Source organism: Rhynchophorus ferrugineus, unplaced genomic scaffold (genome assembly GCF_030347505.1).
Source record: "Rhynchophorus ferrugineus isolate W39M unplaced genomic scaffold, kcgeb_rfMv2 rfM8, whole genome shotgun sequence".
In the NCBI taxonomy this organism is placed as follows: Eukaryota; Metazoa; Arthropoda; class Insecta; order Coleoptera; family Curculionidae; genus Rhynchophorus; species Rhynchophorus ferrugineus.
The window spans coordinates 35,257,204-35,274,865 of NW_027472587.1; the positions used below are offsets into that span (position 1 = coordinate 35,257,204).

The 17,662-nt window shown below is 31.4% G+C and overlaps 1 protein-coding gene across 4 annotated transcripts in view; it reads right to left on the reverse strand.

Annotated features, from left to right (window-relative positions):
* LOC143201165 (hypoxia-inducible factor 1-alpha) overlaps nucleotides 1-17,662 on the reverse strand; it is a 377,382-nt gene that overhangs the window by 166,746 nt on the left and 192,974 nt on the right. For all 4 annotated transcript variants that reach the window (XM_076412063.1, XM_076412061.1, XM_076412065.1 and 1 more), the window contains exon 7: nucleotides 4,004-4,148. In XM_076412063.1, coding sequence (XP_076268178.1) covers nucleotides 4,004-4,148 — 145 coding nt within the window. The remainder of the gene's footprint in view (nucleotides 1-4,003; nucleotides 4,149-17,662) is intronic.

The window sequence follows — 17,662 nt, forward strand, 5'->3', positions numbered from 1 at the left end:
AGCATTGCAGCACGAAGTACGATTCTTCTTTAGGATAACACGCGCCCTCATACCGCGCGTGTCACGCTCGATACAATATCGGAATTAGGGTGGGAGGTACTGGAACACCCCCCCCCCATACAGTCCGAATTTATCACCCTGCGACTACCACATGTTTGGACTACTGAAAGGCCTCGGAGGTCAAAGATTCAATACCGACGATGAGGTAGAGGAGTTCGTGCGCACATGGCTGTCCGAGTTGCCCAAGGAATTCTTCGATATCGGCATCAAAAAACTTCCGCAAAGAGTATTTATCTCGATCATATTTGAACCACCCTCGTACTACACCTTGTTCATTTCCTTGTAGTCTTATAAAGACACAGTGTACAATCTTTATACTAACTTATAAGGGGTGATAAAGGGAGTTATATTCTAACGGTTTTAGTTAACAATACTGTTTCCAATCAAAGTTATTTTCTCAAAAGATTATTTATATTTAGTTTGGTTTGTTATCTCGTCGTGATAAGATCGGCCTTATAAATTCTGTAGGCTTATTTCAAAAAGCCTGGTTCTGTCCAAGAAACACTGCGTCCATTTCCAATTCAAGCAACTAATTCCACCAGAGATCTTGTACAGTATGTATAGAAGGAATAACAGCCTGCTATTAAGCGTAACACATTCCATTCGCATCGTGTACAACAATTGCATCTGTATCCATCCTTCCACGTATATATCAAAACCAATTAGATAATTCTGCAGACAAAGCCATAGAATTTATTCATTTCATGTAACTAGTTAAAATGCTATTATCGGTTGTACAAATATTTGTTCCAAGGAAAGAATGAGAAACTTTTAGCGAAAACTAAGAGCAAGAAATTACCAAAAAGATAAAATATCCGCAAAAGTTATTATACTTTTAGACCGCGGATAAAAGTTTTGAAATTTATAATATTATTCCAACCTCTTCCAACCTCAAGTATTTAACTTGTTAAGTAGATTTTATATCATTATTTTAACATCTATTTATTTTTTATAATAAAAAATGTGGTGTTATAACAAACTCATGAGTCTTAAAAGCCCACTTAAAGTACCAAACAATAAAGTAGTTGGTGGCTGTAGTAGTTTTAATGATATTTTTTACACCTAACCACATAATTTAGCTAAAAAATAAAATAAAAAAGAACAAGAATGAACTAAAAATATTTAATATATATATATATATATATATATATATAAATTAGTTTATAACTTTCAACTCTGATAGTAGACCAAGAAATGCATGATTTAGAGTTATTTGTCCCAATCGATTCTGATAATATCACTTCACTTCTATAACACTTTCGGACTCAAAAATTAACAAACATTTAATGCCTAATGACCCTAACATGGAAGAAAACATTTATTCTGATAATCTATCAACCGCATAGTTTGAGCTCCAAGATATTGTCGATAGATATTTGTCGCAGGAAAAGGCAGAACTTTTCCTTACCTTCTTTGCTTTACTTGAAAGGCAGGTACATAAATGAAATCTCCTTTGCAGCATCCATAATCCAAACTCACATTATTCCAGAGACAATTCGCAAGAGAAAATACCTTATTATTCAACCACTCATAATGCAAATATCATTAAAAAAGACCAATCAGACTTTAAGTGTTGTAAGTATATATAAATACGTTACGTAATCCTTACGTTTAACGAAAATGTTCAATTATTTGTCACAAAAACTTCAAGTCATATAAAACAACACTGTCATATAAAACTCATTGTAGTGCAGGAAACATTCACTGTTTAGTTGGAATTTGTAAGAGAAAAAAGTTAATATCAAAAAAAAAATATTTTAGTTTGCTGTTCATAATAACAGATTGAAACATATTCATACTCTATAAAATATACATTTTATAACAATACATTTATTATTTGTAAATGAAGCTTGCTATCCTATATTGTTTGTCAAAATTATTTGGCACATTATTTGTCAAAACTATATTATTTCTGGATGATGCGAGCCTTCAAGCGATATGTCAAAATTTTATGATAATTCTGTGTTTAGTTTAAAAGTTGGCGTGTTTTTAGTGAAACAACTAATGTTGTTTTTAAAACAATGGATAGAAATTGATTAAACATTTCGACAAAAAGCTGCCATCAATTGTAGAATGAATGTTTTCGAATATATAAAGACATATTAAATGATGTGTAAACAGTATATTTTTACAAAAAAAAAGAACATATATTTTAGTATTTTCTGGGCAGCTATATAAATAATAATATATTTTTAAACAGTGTATTTATACAAAAATGAGATACTGTAGAATTTTCTGGGTGTAGCTATATAAATATTATAAAAATTGGCTTGAACAAAAATGTATTAAGGAAATATTCATTATGTTCTAGAACTTTGATCACATTTGAACGATTGTTTTAATATTGTCAAAGTTAATCCTTCAAGAATATACCTTTAAGAGGATTTCTCAACATTTGGATTATTTTCGGAGATATAACTGTTAGTCGTGTTTTTCGAAACTACATTTTTCGAAATGATTGACATAACATCTCAAGATCTGGCGAATTTAGTTGACATTTAGTGTGAGCCTTCTCTAAATTACTCTCTGTCCTATCGAAACAAAATTCATACAATATTTTTCGCCGAATTATTGTTGTTCGAAAAAACCGATTTTTTGACATTTTAGAATTTTTAAAAATAGTGAAAATATTATTTTTTATAGCTTATATACGTTAGAAGAATGTATAGAGAAGTCTTACATCAAATTCCAAATAAATCGATTCAGTATAATTTGAGGTACCATATTAACCGTAATGAAAAAGAATGTTTCGAGAAAACTAAGTCACTTAAGCAGCTATATTTCCGAAAATAATTTAAATTTTGAAAAGTCCTATTAAGGACATATTCCTAAAGGGTTGAGCTTTGAAAATATGAATTAAAAAAATGATTTTATCAAATTTCTAGACTAGTACTCACCTTAAGACGAAAAAAATCATTAATGTTGCTCTAGTCATACTTCTAGTATGCTGAACTAGTCACATTTAATGAGAAGGGTAACTATACGTATGTTATCTTCCCGTAAAATTGTTTAACACGCTTTTAGTGTCTTAAAAAAACAATAAGAATAACAATTACTTTTAAAATGACCGATCTAATCTACAACGTTTTCCGGTTGGATTTTTTCCTAAAACCGACTTTAATCTCCTTCTATCGTGTGCATCAACAATCGAATTCGAGCTATTTATCCAACAGGGTGCTACGACGAAAACGTCCAACATCGATTCGATCGCGGGGACGGAACCGTCCGAGAGAAAAAAGAAGGCAAGAGAGGCTCGTAACGAAATTTGCCAGCGATGCCAAAACGGCATTATTGAATAGGGAAAAAAGACCCGGCACTCGGATATTTCTCTCATCGGTAAAATTGGAATATTTTTACATTCCGTGGGGCAAAACGCAATCAGATTATACGAGAGCGTTCCGACTTAAACGGGTCGCTGTTTTACGTAACGAAAAGATACATAAAACATAACATTTTCTTTTTTTATTCCTTTGGTACGGGAAAAACCCGATTAAATTATTATTTGTTTCGCGAGGATAAACAGTTTTTACGATTCGAGCGAGGATAATACGGCTAAGGGCTTGGCGAACCTATTGTTGTCGAGTCAAGAAGTGTCCTGTCGCATTCGCCAATTTATTAAAACTTATTATCGCAACAATATTTTATAAAATTAAAAATCTGACAACACACAAAAAAGAATGTAAATACACTATTGAGAATAACTGTATGTTTCGGGATTTATCCGGACACATGTCGGGAGTTTTATTGAAAATAGGTCCGCCAAGAAAGCATGAAAAATGACGTCTGATGCAGAACGAGTCTCTTAGAGGCGTATAAATCATCGTCCCTGTCAAGATTTACGGCGTTCGGCGTGTGCCCGATATATTTTTCGCGCTAAGACAAACAAATTACCGCCGCCTTACATCAGAATGTCATTTTCTGGGTAACGAAAAAGCCCACTTACCTTATCACGTAATTCACGCAGACAACGCTTTGCGGCTTATGCATTTTGTCGTAGATTAGGGTGGCCTGGGTGACGACCCAAACGTATCCGCCTGTTTTTGCAAGGAATCTGTAGCGGTTGGTCTCGCACTGACCCTTGGAAAACACTGGAACAAAAAGAAAGTTGCAGTTGTAATTTATTGCAGTTACAAGTGATCGCCCTGTGGTCGAAATTCCACCACAATTTATCAAGTTAATCATGTCTCTCGTAACAAAGATATAGACCAAACCAATACAACACCTTATGATACTTTAAGTTACCCTAGTGAGCTGGATTTTGACTCCCTTAGATTTTAGATTTCTAGTTCCTTATATTTACCAAAAAGGCGACAATAACATTTTTTATTAAAATAAATCGGACCAAAAGTTATGAGTAGTTTTTGACGCTTATATTTCGACGGATAAAGTTATAATTAGCATATGCATAATGCTTCCCTTTTCTTATGTAAAAAAGGGAAAATATGACGAAGGTGACCTTCTGTAATATCTATTTTCAAAGTGCAATAACCTTTAACTAAATTAAAAATGATTGATCTACATTTTAAATGTTTTATAGGCTATTACCTTTCAAACAAGCTATAACATAATAACACACTGGTTATATAGCATACCTTTTAGTGGGTCATGTGTAATTTATTTGAAAAAGTCCCATTAAATAACACTAAAAAGCTCTTTGACTGGACACCAAACAAATATAACCCCTTAAGATTTAACATTTTTTATTAAAATTGATCGGACCAACAGTTATGAGTAGTTTTTGACGCTTATATTTTGACGGATAAAGTTATAATTAGCATGTGCATAATGCTTCCCTTTTCTGATGTAAAAAAATGGAAATATGACGAAACTTATGTTCTTTAATATTCATATTCAAAGTGAACGAACTTTTGACACTACATTTTAAATGTTTTATGAACTATTACCTTTCAAACAAGCTATAGTATAGCTTTATTGAATAACATATACGCCACCTAATAACACACTGGTTATATAGCATACCTTTTAGTGGGTCATGTGTAATTTATTTGAAAAAGTCCCATTAAATAACACTAAAAAGCTCTTTGACTGGATACCAAACAAATATAACCCCTTAAGATAATTGAAAGGTACCCTAGTAAGCTGGATTTTGACTGCCTTAGACTTTAGCTGTCTAGTTCCTTATATTTACCAAAGAAAGCGGTTCTATTAAATATATAGTTAGTAGTTCAAATACAATGCATTATTTGTGGAGATAGTATCATTTTACCTTTAATAAATCCAAAAATAACAGAACCATAACTTTTTGGAGATGAGATTGTTATACACAGATGCGAGGACAATAACATCTTTTATTAAAATATATTAGACCAAAAGTTATGAGTAGTTTTTGACGCTGATATTTCGACAGATAAATTTATAATGCGCATGTGCAGAATGCTTCCCTTTTCTGATGTATAAAAGGAAAATATGACGAAAGTAATCTTCTGTAATATCTATTTTCAAAGTGCAATAACTTTTAACTGAATAAAAAATGATATATCTACATTTTAAATGTTTTCTGTTTTATTACCTTTCAAACAAGCTATAGTATAGCTTTATTGAATAACATATACACCACCTAATAACACACTGATTATATAGCATACCTTTTGTGGATTATGTGTAATTTATTTGAATGTCCCACCAAATAACACTAAAAAGCTCTTTGACTGGACACCAAACTAATATAACCCCTTAAGATAATTGAAAGTTACCCTAGTGAGCTGGATGCCTTAGACTTTAGCTGTCTAGTTCCTTATATTTACCAAAGAAAGCGGTTCTATTAAATATATAGTTAGTAGTTCAAATACAATGCATTATTTGTGGAGATAGTATCACTTTACCTTTAATAAATCCAAAAATAACAGAACCATAACTTTTTGGAGATGAGATTGTTATACACAGATGCGAGGACAATAACATCTTTTATTAAAATATATTAGACCAAAAGTTATGAGTAGTTTTTGACGCTGATATTTTGACAGATACATTTATAATGCGCATGTGCAGAATGCTTCCCTTTTCTGATGTATAAAAGGAAAATATGACGAAAGTAATTTTCTGTAATATCTATTTTCAAAGTGCAATAACTTTTATCTGAATAAAAAATGATATATCTACATTTTAAATGCTTTCTGTTTTATTACCTTTCAAACAAGCTATAGTATAGCTTTATCGAATAACATATACACCACCTAATAACACACTGATTATATAGCATACCTTTTGTGGATTATGTGTAATTTATTTGAATGTCCCACCAAATAACACTAAAAAGCTCTTTGACTGGACACCAAACTAATATAACCCCTTAAGATATTTGAAAGTTACCCTAGTGAGCTAGATTTTGACTTCCTTAGACTTTAGCTGTCTAGTTCCTTATATTTACCAAAGAAAGCGGTTCTACTAAATATATAGTTAGTAGTTTTAATACAATGCATTATTTGTGGAGATAGTATCACTTTACCTTTAATAAATCCAAAATAACAGAACCATAACTTTTTGGAGACGAGATTGTCATACACAGATCCGAGGAAAATAACATCTTTTATTAAAATATATTAGACCAAAAGTTATGAGTAGTTTTTGACGCTGATATTTCGACAGATAAATTTATAATGCGCATGTGTGTATGGAAAATATGACGAAAGTAATCTTCTGTAATATCTATTTTCAAAGTGCAATAACTTTTAACTGAATAAAAAATGATATATCTACACTTTAAATGTTTTATGTTTTATTACCTTTCAAACAAGTATAGTATAGCTTTATTGAATAACATTTAAGCCATTAAGCTAATACACTGGTTATAAAGCGTGCCTTTTAGTGTCTTGTGTGTAATTTATTTGAAAAAGTACCATTGAAAATCTCTCTGATTGGACACCAAACAGATATAACCCCTTAAGATATTTTAAAGTTACCCTAGTGAGCTGGATTTTGACTCCTTAGTTTTCTAGTTCCTTCTATTTACCAAAAAAGCATTTTTATTAAATAATAGTTGGGATTTCTAAGGCAATGCGTTATTTGTGGAAATATTGTGATTTCACCTTTAATAAATCCAGAAATAACAGAACGATAAGTTTTTAGAGACGAGATTGTCATACACAGATGCGAGGACAATAACGGCTTTTATTAAAATATATTAGACAAAAAGTTATGAGTAGTTTTTGACGCTGATATTTCGACAGATAAATTTATAATGCGCATGTGTGTATGGAAAATATGACGAAAGTAATCTTCTGTAATATCTATTTTCAAAGTGCAATAACTTTTAACTGAATAAAAAATGATATATCTACATTTTAAATGTTTTATGTTTTATTACCTTTCAAACAAGTATAGTATAGCTTTATTGAATAACATTTAAGCCATATAATAATACACTGGTTATAAAGCGTGCCTTTTAGTGTCTTGTGTGTAATTTATTTGAAAAAGTACCATTGAAAATCTCTTTGATTGGACACCAAACAGATATAACCCCTTAAGATATTTTAAAGTTACCCTAGTGAGCTGGATTTTGACTCCTTAGTTTTCTAGTTCCTTCTATTTACCAAAAAAGCATTTTTATTAAATAATAGTTGGGATTTCTAAGGCAATGCGTTATTTGTGGAAATATTGTGATTTCACCTTTAATAAATCCAGAAATAACAGAACGATAAGTTTTTAGAGGCGAGATTGTCATACACAGATGCGAGGACAATAACGCCTTTTATTAAAATATATCAGGCGGAAAGTTCTGCGTAGTTTTTGACGCTTATATTTCGACGGATAAAGTTATATTAGTTCGTGGCGTCCAAACATGGAAAACACGGGTTCAAGGAACGGTTGATTTAAATCACGTTACGTCGCGTCGCTCGGCCCTTTTGCTACACCCGGGATATTTGCCGATATTATCTTGTATTTAGATGCGAAGGCGCGGCGTCTAGAATGAATACTATGTTTGCCTTTCGCGCAGATAGTACCCAAATGCAAGATAAGCTCTATCGGTACATCAACTTGTTTAAACGTATAATAGGTTGGACATTATGTTATATTTAACGAGATACTAAACATATCAACAAAAACTGAATTATTTTTCATAGAACAGATATATTACCACAATAATAAGCATGATGACAACAAACAATCTAAATACTAAAATAAAAATACTAACTTATAGTCTTGGATGCTTATATGTATTCTGATCATTAATTTATAATACAACAAGAAACTTATTTCTTATTTTGTAACATCATTTATTAATCTTTTATAGATAGCAAATTATATAATTTTAAAAACTGACAATACACTGATATTTTTTGGTCGATAATGTTCGACGATTGTAAATGAGAGCACTGAACGTTGAAATTCAAAGTAAAATATGAATATTAAAAACCTAGAGTACCAAACTTTTATTTTGTGATATTTATAAAGTATGACCTACTAGAGTATTTCATTATTAGCGTTTGTATACACTTAATCACTCAATAATAATAAATGGAAAGCGGTAAAAAGGCTATTTTATCTAGAGAAATGTCAAAAGCAAAGTTAAGTTACTTAACAGTGCATACGGTGTATATAACACATAGGCTGAAAAGTCCTATACGTTCAAAATTGGCTCTATTCATCAATGTAATCTCCATCAAGAAACACACATCTTCATTCTAGCTCCGCTCTAACATTTCAATACCACTTTTGTAGAACGATTTATCTTTTGCCTCAAAATGGCCCTTTCACCAGTTACTGTCCACTCAGATGACGATCGTTTGGATTCCGGAGTGAAGTGATAGATCCATGAAGTGATTCATCCATTGTCACATATCGACGCAAAAATTCTGGTTTATTAGGTTTAAACATGACCAAACACGCTGCTCAGAATCATCAACACGTTCTTATTTTTGGCCAGCAGTGAACAAATGCGACACGTACTTTGAACAGAGCTTTCTCATGGTCAAATGCTTACGCAATATAAAACCAACACGTTGTTTTTATATCTTTACGATGTTAGCTAACTCAACCAACTTCATTTTTCGATCATTCAAAACGATTTTGTGGATTTTTTATGATTTCTTACCACCTCATTAGGACGTCCACAACGTTCTGCATCATCGGTGTCTCTCTAAGCCTACGTTTGAAATCAGCAAACCATTATAACTCTTTTCAAGCTATTGCTTCGCTTGAATGGTATCTTTCTCATCAAGAAACAGTGTAAAATTAAAACTCGAAATTGTTTTTGATCCACTGTTTTGAAAATAACAAAAGTAGTATCACTGTAGTTACTATGTAGCACAATAACTCACAAACTTATGAGTAGAATATCAATAAATTTTAAGTTTCCTTTTGAAGGTTAGTACTAACTAAAAAATCGACGAATGCAATAAACACGTTACGTGTACTAATAGTATGAAAAGGAACAAGTATTAATCAAAAAAATATATTAAAACTTAGAAGAGTTATATTGAAAATATGTAATCGAACAGCTGATAATAAATTTCTTCACGTCACCACTTCCTGTTGTCTTCTGCTACTGATTATTACTATTTTAAACAGATAGTCAGATGATTTTATATTTAAAAAGATTAAGTGAATAGGATAGGTTATTACGTATAAAAGATAAAATATGTTTTTAATACAAAACCCCCATTTCTTAACAACTGAAAATATATAGAGTTCAAAGAACCTTTAATATAAATGATATACTGCGCTGGTCTTTTGTCAGAATTGGTAATATTACAAGATATTATCTTCTGCCTACGCCGTTTTCATTTCTTCGCATAAAGATATAATGCCAAAACTAAAAGTTGTATTTACTTTTACGAGCAGACGTAAACAGCGCTTAAGGTTTGGTCCATAGCTGAACACGATAAAATATATCACTTGATACGATCTATTCCAACGGCAACAAGGGTATACTACTGCATTGTTACGCATTAAATGAAAAAAATAGTACAGTGTGTTACTTTATTTCTTGAAATAATACATTTAGTTCAAAATATTATCGAACTGAAAGTGGTAATGTGTTAAAAATATTTCGTAATTTGTCTATCGCTAATCTGCGAAAGAAATGGTGCAACAAATCCATTAAAGTTTAGATTTTCATTGAAATATCATCAAACATATCATCATCAATAGACAGCATTGGAATATCAACAAACATCTTTCCTGACCAGCACAATCGCCAAACCTTAATATAATTGAAGCAGTTAACGATTGTTTTGGCACAGCAATAGAGCAACAATTTCATTGGAAACCATTCAGACACTATTCCGCGAAGAACTAACAAGAATCTAGGTTTGGAGAATCCTCGCATGCCCATAAAGATTTGAATTTGCAACGTTTGAAGAATATAATATAAACAGAATAAATTATCTTATCAAAAATTAACATAATATTTCTGTTGATACTCAAACTAAAATTTGTTGGTATATTTTTCTTCACCTATAATTTAAAAAATGTAATATGAAGAAGCTTTTATAAACATATTTCATTTTAAAATATTTTTGAAAAGAAAAAAATGAAAATAAAATAATAAGTAATTATTTATTAAGATATAAACTTTACCAAAACTATAAATTAAACCAAATGTATCGGCTGATGTATGGGCGTAAATCTAAATTATCATTAGATAACAAAGTTTTGCCATATAAGTCAATAATTAGGCCCATTTGGACCTATGGTATTGATCTGTGGGGTACTACTAGCAAATCTAACATAGATATACTCCAGAGGTTCCAGAATAAAGTGTTGCGAGTAATCGTCGATGCCCCATACTACGTCTTCAACAAACTGATCTATCGCGATATCCCCTTAGAACCCATATCGAGTGTGATTCGAACTGTGTTATAATCTGAAAGACTGTTAGTAATGCACTCGCCAAACAGTTAAATGTGCGCGATAACAGTGTAGTGCATAGGCTCAAACGCAAACTACCATACGAACTGATGAATAGACACATAGAGTGAGATTTAATAATCTCTAGAATAATCTAGAATAGTTTTTAAAATAAGTTAGGATAGACTTTAAAATAAGTTAGAATAGTCTCTGGAATAAGAATTAGATTATAAATTGTACAGCAGATCACTTAGTGAAACGATCTTCTACATGTCAGGAGAGTTATATTATATAATGGAAATCCTATGATAATACTTATTGCCCACGGGCATATTATTGAGTTCTAAGAGATCAATAAAAAAAATTATAACTATTTCCTAAAATAGATTCGAATATCGTACCAAACTATAGAGTAACGATACACCGCCAATAATTAACGGAAGAACTGGGCCTAGTTATCTCCGGTGTCGATATCTGTTTGCAATCAAATCTGGGAGAAGAGATTAATCATCTCTCCGCTTCCGAAAAGTATATTTTTATGGAGGAGTCGCTCTCGAGACAACTGACACATAATTGAGAAATTGGAGGACGAGATTTAGAACCAAAGCAATAAAAAATAACGCGATAGATAGACGTAGGAAGGGGATTCAGTCGTTTATTCGAGATAAATTAGTCTTCAATGTCGGAACGATCTTTCATACTAAAGCAAGACTGATTATTCCGATTTTTGAAACATTCTTCATGGTGGATCACCATCCAGCTGTCCCGGGCGAAATAATGTCCGATCATGTACAAACCGATATATTTTGTTTCTGTGGTCTTTCGTCATTTATCTTAATCTGAAGAATGCGGGAGGATATATAATGGGTGATTATGATGGTCAAGAGTGCTTTTCCGATAATCAGACGTAATTATTTTGTTAGCCGTTATATTAAGGGGGTATCTTAATCTGTATATAAGAATATAGATGAATAAATTATTGTTTTGTAAAAATAATGATGTATTATTGAGATCATCCATTCGTTTTAGGCTAGTAAATGTACAATATGGTAATCGAGATAGTCAATTAATTAATGGGGTTTGTGGATCATGAATAGTAGCGATATTTGGAGATTTTTATGAAAATTACACTGCTTTCATATATAATGGTGGCTCTTTCGTTTGGTTTTAAGTATATTGGCTGTTTCATCTAAACGATTTTGGTCATTTTTATGGAAATGTTTATTTATATGGCTCTTAGAATTCTTATTAATTGTTCAAATATGTAAATTAATTTAAATATGGTGTTTTTATAAAAGTACAAACGCATATTTTTATTATTTCATTTTATTCAATAATTTTTTAAATAAAATGTGTTACTTCAAAAAAAATTTCAATGTCTATTTCCTTCCTAATATATAGTTTTAACATTAAATCAATTATTTATCAAATTTGTGTATATTTACTTATAAAACATAATGATGATGAGTGATATAATGTTTTTATAAAAATAGAATAGCTGGACATGTATTAATTATATTTTTATTATTTTGATTTCTGCAATACTTTTTTAAATAAAATGTGTTATTTCCAAAATTTTACCATTTTTATTTACCTCTATTTGTATATCTGTATCTGTATTTACCTATATATATATATATATATATATATATATATATATATATATATATATATAAATATAAATATATATATATATATAAAACACAATACGATAGTTCAACTGACCGATTTGCGCTTCGGATTGATTTACCATCCACCATATTGTCCAGGTTTGGCCCTCAGATACCATTTATGATGGTCAAGAGTATGGTAAGAGCGCTTTTCCGATATTGAGACTTAGTTATTTTGTTAGCCGTTATATTAAGGGGGTATCTTAATCTGGAAATTTGAAAAAATAGATTTTATTTTTCATTTACATGTGTTATATTAATTTAAATTTGTTTTGTTGGTAATTTAATTTTTTGTATATGTCACAAAATTATATTATTATTTTTGTATTGTTTGGGCTCGGCACCGACTTTGGAGTGATCAGTTGGTAGTAGTTAAAATAATATTGTAAATATATAAATAGGTTTAGGTAGGTATTAAGCTAAATTGGGTGTATATAGTATAATATAAAATACGTGTAGTAGATAGGTTAAATAAGGTTTTTGTTTATTTTTATTTAGTCATTAAAACGATTATTATGTACATTATTAACATTATATTTTAAAACATTATTTTAAAAATCTAAGTTCGTTTATTTCTCGATTTTTAGTGAGTTCCTTATTTATTTTTTGAAGTCGGTTTAATTTTTTGTTAAAAATATTTTATTTTTCTCTTTTTAATGTTAGATATTTATATTACTCCATAAATTACGAAGTTATATTATTATTTATTACAATGAATAGGCCAAGTAAAGGTGGCAACATATGAGGAAACATAGGAATTAAGAAACAATGATTGAAAATAAGGAACGCTTCAGACCCCGGTGTCCGCTACTTAGCCTAGATGGCAAATGTTCTAACTAAAAAAACAACAAAAAGTTGTTGCCTCCGCCGGAAATCGACCCAGCGACTTCCTTTTGGGTGCTAAATGCTCTAACCATTAAACCATAGAACAAATTGTCAACAATACTTCTACGAGGTCATATATACTATAGTTAGTGCTGAAAAAACAAACTGAATGGTTTCGCACTGAACAACTTCCGATTTTCCGTCACATCAACTGAGCAATAATATTATACACAAATATCTGATTATTATAGGTAAAAAATGCGAAAGATTTGTACGTTCCTTAGAAATATGAGCGTTTCCTTCGATTTCCCCTCCCCCTCACCCAAAGAGATCTTGATTTGGTTCCAATGGAACCACTTTGGAAGTGCAGTCTTTCGAATACAAAAAGAATTTTGAAAATCGGCCCACAATTGACGGAGAACCTCCTCCTTTTTCGAAGTCAGTTAAAAACGACGATTTAGATATCTATGGTTAAAAAAGTTTGAAAACATTGAAATGTAAAATTTATTGGACGAAAATCTAGCTTACTCAAAGTCTGTCTCAACTGTCAAAGACCCGTGAGATATTTTAGCAGTTGATGTGTGAAACACGCGATGGGCAAGATCCAAAAGAAGATAGAATACCTACTACACGAAGTGCTAGATGCCTATAACAAAAGAAGAATTTTCTATGACGTATTGTGACTAGCAAGGAAAAGTGTCATGGGTGAGTCCAAGAGATCCATCTCCATCGATACTGAAGCGGGATCATAGTTAAACAAACATCGTTCTTTCAACACATCCATCTTGCCGGAAAGATGGGAATAAGTTATCGAAAATGATGGCGGACCAAACCAAACCAACTTATCTCAAAAAGTGGTTTCTTTAAAGCGAAAAAATAATCAGAGATTGTTTAAATTCAATTTAAAGCACCCCTTAAGCAACCAGACAGTGGTAATTTCGACATGACATCATTCTGTCGTTGTCTGGATACTTTACGGGCTTCCGTTCAATAAAAATATATGAAAAAGGCACACGAATTTAATGAGAAAGTAAACATAGATCCGCTGCATCAGTTTTATGGCCAAATAAATGAACCTATAAAATTCTTCGAAGAATACAACTTTTAATACACATAAACCTTGTCAGAGGAATACGATAAAATAAAAACAACTCGGCAATACAAACTGTAACAACAAAACATACAGATTTCTTCGCTAATATCTCTGTATTAATAGTTTGTAGATACCTTTAGTTAGGGAACATTTTCGTTAGGATACGTTACACCGCAACTATCTCCGGTTTTGGCGCATGGACACTTTTCTGCATAGAATAAACCATAGAAACGACTAAGCTATATTGTCTTCCTTATTGTCTACCTCCTGAACCTATTTACCTGGTTATTACGTCACGATCGATACGCCGATAAACCGATAAAACACAATACCATAGTTCAATTGACCGATTTGCGATTCGGAATGCATAAACATCCACCATATCGTCCAGATTAGGCCCTCAGTGACCATTGCCCGTTTATAGAAGTCAAAAATATGTGTCAAGAAATTAGGTTTGGCTCAAATAAAGATGGCCCTACTTTTATAACCTTACTTACTTGATTACTTAACAGTATGCTGAAATAAGTCATTTTGAAACATCCATTTTGAAAATAAGAAGTATAGTTCGATAGAAATACTTAGAAACAATATAAAATGCGTTCACTAAAATATATTGTTCAATATTTTATAGTTAAACTCTAAATCTTTCAGCTGTATTACATGAATACGTGACGTACATTATTTATTCATAATGCAGTCTGGTACAAGACCATACTGCCTCGAATCTCGACATCCGAAAGGAAAAACAAAAATTACGGTTGTCACATTTATAGTTTTGAAGCTGCTGCGAGAAAAAGAAAACCTCAGACCGAATCCTCGCATTTCCTTAACTCAATCACGTTGTGGCAACTCCGAACGATCGCATTTTATTTGTCTTGGGCCCGGATGCTACGCCCGTTTTCATCTAAAAATGTCAAATTTATCAGAAAATTTGCTGCGAAAGTGGAAAAATTCCGCTGTATCATTTCGGCACAAAGAAGATCAAGTTATATATTGTCCCTAAACGATTTTCTGTCTTTTCTTGACGTACACCGACATAATTCAATTATTTTACTTATACGTTATATCAGGATTTTTTTATTACTTAGCTTTACTGCCAAATCAATAAAAAAAGAAGGAATTTCAAAAATACGTAGCCTTTTAGACACTGATCTATATATTCCCAAAGAAAGGAAAAGTCATTAAACAAAATCGTAAGAAAAAATCAGAATGCTCTTAATTTTGATGAATCGGTGACTACTGATGATGACAGATTGAACAGCACACATATTCATTTCCTAAGAAAGTGAGTCATATTTTGAATACGTAACAATCCTTATAATTTCTTCAACTACAGATCGATGCATTTTTTCGAAGGTCCATACCTAACTACCTGAAAATATTTCTAAAAAAAATATTTTCAAAAAGCAATAACATTTGGCTGAGCAAAGGAATGACTCTAACTTTATATCCAGAATATTCTGTGGATTATAACCTTTTAAACGCGCTTTTAACAATGGCCTCATTGAATAAGTATTACCAGAGATATACAACGACCAGAATATTTATATATAACAATAACTAGTTTTATAAATTCCCGAGGTTAGTAAAGACATAAACTCTTCGCCCTCCTAGCTGGGATTCCTCCATTTATTATTACTTCAATAAACAGAAGACGTATAATTCAAGTTCTGTGTTAGTAGGAATCGTAAGTAATAATACTAAAACCCATTTGTTTATAGACCATTAAAGTACCTTCCCTCTCAAATACATCTCAAGATAGGAGTCTTTTTTACTCTTAAGAACAGTTTTACTACGCTATAAAAATGGCACAGTCTTACATTGAACTCTGATTTACTTTTCCACTTTCGCACGTATTTCCCTCTAGAGTACAATTGTCCCACATTTAAATAAAGCTAGTGCTAGGAGTTTTTTGTAAGCTAGAGGCAATGCAGTCATTGAGAGTAAATTTTGCTGAGACCGGAGATTTACGAAATGTTTCCACTTTTGAGACTTTACGCGAATCCAACCAATTTTTCGTACGAATTGCTACTCAATAACCAAGCAAAATTACACGAAATATTATTAAAATGTTTTCATAATTTTGAAAGATATGAATGCCGTTTTTATGTTGTAAATGCAAACAATGGCAATTTTATTTCTGTAACGACAATTCCAATTCCTTCTTCCAATCTTTAATGAAATGTACCAATTTTAAACTTAACATTTTGAAACCAATAACAACAACCTGCTTCTTTTTAGTCAGAGTTATCATGCACTTCTAAAAAAAAACAGTTGATGTGTCACTTGGATTTGGATGTGGATTTCCTAATGAACTTAAAAAAATAACAAAAAATTGTGTCTGATAACATCTTTGTTAAACTCGATTTAAAATAAAACACATGAATCATTACCTACACTGTCACTACTGACACCATCCCAGATATTGTGGTTGATGAACTGGTATCGTCTAACTATCTAAAGACTTTATATCAGCAAATTTCCCCTGATCATCATCATCAATCTATAGACAGCGTTTGAGAAAAGTTAGTAGTTATTTTAATTCTGAACCAATATTTATCAACAAATTTCGCCACTAATGACGATATGTTCTGGCTCCGGATAATGTTACTCTCCTATTATTAAAATCGCTTTCTATGAATTCTAATACGATTTTGGTAAGAAACACGTGGAATTTATCTTAATCGTCATATTTTAAAAAGCTCAAGGTTATATACGATAAAATAGATGAAGGATTGGCAAAAAAAGCTCTAGAGTCTGATGTTAGCCCTGATCATCATCATTAGCAAATTTTAAATCCAACTTATGATTGATTTTGTTGTAAATTCGATTGTTTCCTTTGCTTGTTTTATTTTTATTTATAGTTATTAATTTTTTACGCTGTGTAGTACTACTTTTAAAAAATTATATCACTACGGTTGGAAACAGATAGACATAGATTAATCAAATAATATTACACATTTTGTACTTGTTACTTTTTTTTAAAGAAATTGTCCCACACTTATCTTATTTGTGAAGTGATCCAATCCCACCAGTCACAATGGAATGCCTTGTATCTTAGAATAATTGAATCTGTTTTTCTTTTGAATATTTTAAAGTCTCCTTTTATTAACGAGGACTTATCTAGACTGGATCCACAGTTTAATGTAGGCTCTAAACCATGGTCCTCAGCATTAAAAGCCTACCGACTGGTGAGTGACCAACT